At 42.8% G+C, this 6,897-nt stretch overlaps 1 protein-coding gene across 2 annotated transcripts in view; it reads left to right on the top strand.

Annotated features, from left to right (window-relative positions):
* LSP1 (lymphocyte specific protein 1) overlaps window positions 1–4,481 on the top strand; it is a 116,406-nt gene extending 111,925 nt beyond the window's left edge. For both annotated transcript variants that reach the window (XM_042447211.1, XM_042447220.1), the window contains exons 7-10: window positions 1,565–1,646; window positions 3,090–3,227; window positions 3,647–3,727; window positions 4,377–4,481. In XM_042447211.1, the coding sequence (XP_042303145.1) occupies window positions 1,565–1,646; window positions 3,090–3,227; window positions 3,647–3,727; window positions 4,377–4,472 (397 nt within the window). In that variant the 3' untranslated portion in view covers window positions 4,473–4,481. The remainder of the gene's footprint in view (window positions 1–1,564; window positions 1,647–3,089; window positions 3,228–3,646; window positions 3,728–4,376) is intronic.
* The last annotated feature ends 2,416 nt before the right edge of the window (window positions 4,482–6,897 follow it).

The following is a 6,897-nucleotide window of genomic DNA, read 5'->3' on the forward strand; positions in this document are numbered from 1 at the left end:
GATAATTTTAAAACAATGTAAAACTCAACTCAGCACATTAGTTAAATGTATATTGAAATAAGTGATTATGAATCTTTAGAAGCTGATAATGAAGAACCCTTGCATATCTCAAGTGGAAGTTCCAAAAATATGGAACTTTAATCACTGAAAAGACCCTACCAATTTTCTAGGTGGTAGTTTTGTGAGCAGGACCTCTGAGGCCAATTTTAGGTATAGACAGGTTCATATCAATGTGCACAATCTTTCAAGTTACCTAGTTCCAAACTGTTAAGAGCATCCACTGTTCTTCAGGATTTTGAAGGCAAAGTTTGGGTTGTTTTCTTTTTTTTCCTGTCTATATTCAGGCATAATGCTTAACCATAATTAAACCTCATTATATCCTCATATTTAAACTATGATTAATGATTGGATACAAACTGGAATGTGCAACCCTAGCTTGTGCCAGCCTAGATTAAAAACTATCTTCAGCAAGCAAACCATGGTTAAGGTAATTTTCCTACTTCTCCAGTGACTGTTCTTACCAGATAAATGGGAGTCACTAGTATGTCATTTAATAATAATAATAAATAATAAAACTTTATTTCTATACCGCTTTTCCATCTGATCAAAGCGGTTTACATAGTAATCATAAATAAGCATACAGTTCAATAAAATTTTAAAATCTACCTACATACAACAAGATAAAATCATCAATCTCAGAATCTATCAGTCAAATCCTAAAGTGAACTTCCATCGGGGAGTAACATTCTACAAAGAGGCAGGTATGCCAACTGAAATAAATGGGTCTTCAAGGCCTTTTTAAAGGCATCCAAGGTGGAACAGACCCACATTTCATCTGGAAGTTTATTCCAGAGGGTTGGAGCTGTCGATGTAAATGTCCTTTGGTGAATAAATGTCAATCTCACCCTAGGGCACTCTACCAAATGTTTCCCTGTTGTTCGGAGAGTGTGGGGTGGATTGTGTGGGAAGAGGCACTCCCTCAAGTAACTCGGGCCCAAGCCATGTAGGGCTTTATAGGTAATAACCAACACTTTGTATTGAGCCCGGAAGCTAATAGGCAGCCAATGAAGAGATCTTAATACCGGTGTTATATGGTCTGACCTGGAAGTTCCAGCGGCCAATCTGGCTGCAGCATTTTGTACTAGCTGAAGTGTCCGAACCTGGTACAAAGGTAGCCCTATGTAGAGCGCATTACAGAAATCTAAGCAAGAAGTTACCAGTGCGTGTACTACTGTTTCAAGGTCCTTTCGGTCCAGACAGGGACGCAGTTGGTAAATTCTACCAATTTACACCTGTCTCTGGCAGTGGCAGAGCTCACTAAGCATGTTATATCATAGTTTAATAGGATTCATGCAATCTTAGGATTAGGCCAACAGATCTTATGGGCATACTGTCTGCAGAGATCCACATGGCTTGTGTGGAGTAATTTTCAAAAATACTTTGCAGGTTGTGGGAGGGGGACACTGAGCTTATTGGCAAATTAGTCAAAAAAACAGCAAATATTTTTTAAAATCTAGGTATGTGATAACCCCCTTTCCACAAGCATATTTTGTTTTCCTTCCAGTAACAGTGTGAAGAAGACACAGCCACCTCTCCCTGTTTCAAAGATTGATGACAAACTTGAACAGTACACACATGCCATTGAGGTAAGGAAAACTCCTAAATTCTGCTTAAAATGGCTTTCTGAAACTGTGCTGAGATTGCATCCCCTTCTCCGGCTCCTCTTTGCTAGGTTTCATAAGCCCTATTCAGGTGTTACAGAATAAAAGGTGAGGCAGGGGAAGTGGTGAGATGTGTTTTGGCTGAAGTAGTGCTGTGTATTTTGGCACCAGTGCATGGGGGAGCCATAAGGGCCGCTTGCTGCCCATTTCACCATAGAAGATTAGAAAGGTGTCGATCTAAATGCGATTGCAGGCTCAACACAGACCTTTCTCTATTTGCCTTGGTAGTATGTATGTTTCTACCAATTTCAAAATGCCAAAAGAGAGCTTTAAAGAATGTGAATGTGGTAACTGCTAAGAAAAGCCAACCTTCTCAACTGGTGGCTAGGCAAGTACAGGACTACTTCTGTCCTAGATGAAAGATTCAACTTTTCCAGTATCATAATCCATGTAGAAGCCAGATCCAAAATCCTATGTTTTATGCTGGCTGTGAACTTCCGGCTTGTGAAAGGCTGTGAAGCTAGTAGAATGCCACAGGTCAGGGGTAGGCAACCTTTTTGAGCCAGGGGCCGGGTTGCTGTCCCTCAGACAACTGGGGGGCCGAAGCCAAAGAATAAATAATTAAATAAGTTTTTTAAATAATTAATTAAATAAATAAACCGGGCCAAATGTAGGACAAATTTTTCAAATGGAGGACTTTCTTTCTTTTTTTTAAAAGGGAGGACACGCCAAAAAATTTGCTTATTTTTAAAAAAATGTTAATATAAATGCATGTTTCGGAGGCTTCTATAGACAATTGCCCCCCTTGCCTGCCGCTTGCCCACCCTTGCCTGCCTCCTCCTGATAGGCCAAAGGCCCTATGCCCTCACGGGAGAGGCCAAAGGCTCCGGCGGCAATTGGCGGCAGGACCGGGCTGGGGCCAGTCCCAAGACCTTGCTGGGCCGCATCCGGCCCGCGGACCGCAGGTTGCCTACCTCTGCCACAGGTTATTAAGTTATAGCCTATGCAGGTGCTTCCCTGCCCCCCTTAACCCACACCCATTATTTGTGCATCTAGGACCTGGCCACTGTGTGTTGTACCTAAAACAGTGGAATTATCCTACCTGCTCTCTAAATTATGAGGCCCTTTCAGCTGTACTGCTGTAACTGTAATAATGCATCTCTAAACTGTAGTTTGTGTCTGAACTATGGGCATTCAGAAGCTGCCCTGTACTATGGTTGTCTGCATTGCCATTGACAGGACCTGCATTGATACAAGATTGCTATACTTTACAGTTCTTTCCCATTAAGATGGAGAAAGTGTGCCCCGATAATACAGATAAAATTAACTTGCAGGTGGGAGTAAATTGAATGGAGCCATACATTTCCTTCATTGTAAGGGATGAGTTGGTGTGGCAGTAAAGTATCTCTATCACTCATTCCTTTGCAGACTTCTAGCAAGACCCCGAAGCCAGTGCGTCAGCTTTCTATTGACCTTCCTACCAACAGTGCTGCAGTTGCCAGCACAAAAAGCCTTTGGGAGACTGGTGAAGTGGTTCAGTCCCCTGTAAAGACAACGGCATGTAAGGTAAGACATCCAGTGTGTTTTGTGTTAAAGAAAGCACCCTGACTTCAGCAAAGGCTTGACCTCCCATGAAGGATTAATATTATGAACAAAGTACAGTCTGCCCACACTAAACTCGGGCTTGTCATCTGCGGACTTGAGCTCATGCGGATGGCAACCCAAGGGGGAATAAAATGGTGTGCACACGCATGAGCACGCCACCATTAGGATCAACAGGACTTGAGGTCCCATATTTTTTCGCATGCGTGAGGCTGGAATGGATCCCCCATGTATACAAAGAGACCTCTTTATTTGCAAAAAAGCTATGTGCCTTCAATGTGGGGTCAGAATATGGGAAACTGAACTCTTTTTCTGGTTAAAGTTTACTCGCTTGCATGAAGGGTGGCTTAAAAATCTGATCATTATGCCTATGTTGTTCCTAGGACATTGTGGCTGGAGACATTGTGAATAAGAGAAGCATTTGGGAGCAGAAAGATAGCCCAAAGGCAGATGGAAATGCAAAGGTGAGCGTTGCTTGCTTTAGGGGAAACCAGGGACAGAATCTGGGCCCACCAGTTGGCTGAATAGTATTAAAGCCATGTGATTGGAATGCCAGCTGGTGCCTTGAATGGGAATCTGGTTTCACTTCTTTGCCTTCCCTAAATGGAAAGGATTGAAGCACATTCAGCTGGGAGTTCAGGACTCAAGATGGATGAGTATTCATAGCTTCATTGCTCTCTTTCCCCACATGGGAAAATAACGGAGAAGTACATTCCACTCACCTGAACCTTCACTAGTTATTATTATTATTATTAACCTTTATTTATGAAGCGCTGTAAATTTATCAAAACTCAGCTGACACTCTCAAAGCACTGCCTGAATATGTCCGACTTTGTCCCACTGCAATGTAACTTAGCTGCAGGCACATGGCTATGGCTCAATGGCTTCCCCACTCCCTCTTCCTTTGCAGTGGGGCAGGGCAGGAGGGGGCCTTTAGGAAGGAGAGGGACCTCACTGTGAGGCTGGATGGACCAGATCTTATGGCTGAAAGCATGAAAGCCAAAACAACTTAGCCAAGAGAAAGCACTTGAAAACAAAATGTGAATATTGGAAGAGGGGAAGTACCTGAATCTCAGCTCCTAAAGGTACTTACATTTCTTTGCTCACCTTTAGGTGAAACTTCCTGGCAAGAAGTACAAGTATGTGGCAATTGGACATGGCCAGTATAAAAAGGTGTTGATCGAAGATGAGGCAGCAACAGAAAAATAGCATACGCACGAAAAAAACACAGGCAGGTATGGTGAACAATGAAAAAGCTTAAATGTTTAAGTGTTTTTTCCTAATGGCGCAAAATCCTTCTATGTGTTTCAGTAATATTTGCCCAAACTTATAAGTTGGCTTACAATCCCCATCAACTTTTGGAAGCAGAGGTAGAGCCATATGTAGACCCTATGGGAAATCTATTAAATTAATGCTTCATGAGAATATGTACTGAAGATGGGATGGGATACGGAGTTGAGACTGCCATGGTCGCCTTAGTTGATGATCTCCGTCTGGGCATCGACAGGAAAAGTGTGACCCTGCTGGTGCTCTTGGACCTCTCAGCGGCCTCCGATACCATTGACCACAGTCTCCCTTCTGGAACGCCTGAGAGAGTTGGGTATTGGAGGCACTGCATTGCAGTGGTTCCAGTCCTACCTCTCGGGGAGGTTCCAGATGGTGTCGCTTGGGGACAGTTGTTCGGCCAAGAGGGAGATCAAATTGGGCGTCCCTCAAGGCACGATTCTGTCCCCAATGCTGTTTAACATTTACATGAAGCCGCTAGGTGAGATCATCCAGAGACATGGGGCGGGGTGTTATCAGTACACTGATGACACCCAAATATATTTCTCTATGTCTCGGACTGAAGCAGTGACTAAGGATTGCATCTCTCCTCTGGATGCCTGTCTTGGGGTGGTAATGGACTGGATGAGGGAAAACCGACTCAAGCTGAATCCAGGTAAGATGGAGGTACTCGCTATAGGAACCCCGAATCCAGGAATGGAGTTGTATCAGCCAGTTCTGGATAGGGTCACACTTCCCCTGAAGGATTCTGTTCGCAGCTTGGGGGTGCTCCTTGACTCGTCGCTCCAACTGACAGCTCAGGTGGATGCGACAGTCAAGAGCGTCTGCTATCAGCTTCGTCTGATCCACCAACTGCGCCCCTTCCTGGAGCCGAGGGACCTGGAAACAGTAGTACATGCACTGGTAACCTCTCGATTGGACTTCTGTAATGCACTCTACTTGGGGCTACCCTTGTGCCAAGTTCGGAAACTTCAGTTGGTACAAAATATGGCTGCCAGATTGATCACGGGAACTTCTAGGAATGACCATATAACACCGGTCTTGAAGTCCCTGCACTGGCTGCCTATTAGTTTCCGGGCAAAGTACAAGGTGTTGGTGATCACCTTTAAAGCCCTATATGGCTTGGGCCCAGAGTACTTGAGGGAATGCCTTCTTCCCCATTGTCCACCCCACACACTAAGGTCCTCTGGAAGAAATTTACTACAGTCAAAAAAATCTAGGCTAACATCAGTTTCCCAGAGGGCCTTCTCTACTACTGCTCCTAAACTATGGAACGACCTGCCAGAGGAGATCTGTCACATTTCCACTCTGGCAGCTTTTAAGAAAGCACTCAAGACGGATCTCTTCTGGCAGGCCTTTCCAACTTAGTTACCCTCCCCAGATATAAAGATATTGTCCTCTCATTTGTCTATTCTTCCCCGCCTATGTTTCTGCCTTTTTTAAAAAATGCTTTTAATGTTTTTTATACTATTATTGTTTAATTCTGTTTTAGTACTGGGTATAGGTCTAGAGTCTGATTTTTAACTGTATTGTAATTGATGTATTTTATTGTTGTAACCCGCCCGGATTCTTCGTGATTGGGTGGGCTATAAATAAATCATTATTATTATTATTATTATTATTATTATTATTATTATTATATTGTTCACTAGACCTAGTGACTAACTATACTAGTGCTCATCACACTGTAAACCTGCACTTGCTGCTTGTGTACCATTTCTAAGAGACCACTGTCTTCAGCTGCAAGGACATAATCTCTGCATTGTGTAGGGAAAAGGAGTTCTTTCTATAACCCTGGAAAGCTTTTCAGCTTTATGGTACCAATCTCTCACACTCTTCTTTATGAAAGAGAACATTCCATTTTTTCCCCATAGAAATATTTTATTCAAACTGTATATACAATATTTATTTATTTATTTATTGGAAAAAAACAACCACACTATTTCTGATTCAGGCAGCTAGATTTCCTGGGAACTACATCTAGAGTTTACAGGCAATGCATGCTGCAGAAGAAAATTTAGGTTATTACAAGTCTAGTAAAAAAAATTCTCACTGTTAAAGTGCTCCACATGGGCACCATTTTGTCGTCATATTTCCCTTTCTCACTACATCCTATCTCACATCTTTCAGTTTCCAAACATGTCTGCTTCCTTATTACTTAACACTCGTCCTCCTTGCTGTCCCATTTTCTTGCTTTGAAGTATTGTCTTACTCTGTCAGACTTCTGAAGTTCCAATACAACTTGCATGTTTGTCCTTCCTTAATTTAGAATTCCTGCTCATTCAGCCTATTGCTGGATAAAACACATTCATGAAGAATTACTCAAAAGTTGAACCTTGATCTGTACACC

The sequence above is a fragment of the Sceloporus undulatus genome, chromosome 1 (assembly GCF_019175285.1).
Source record: "Sceloporus undulatus isolate JIND9_A2432 ecotype Alabama chromosome 1, SceUnd_v1.1, whole genome shotgun sequence".
NCBI classification, from domain to species: domain Eukaryota; kingdom Metazoa; phylum Chordata; class Lepidosauria; order Squamata; family Phrynosomatidae; genus Sceloporus; species Sceloporus undulatus.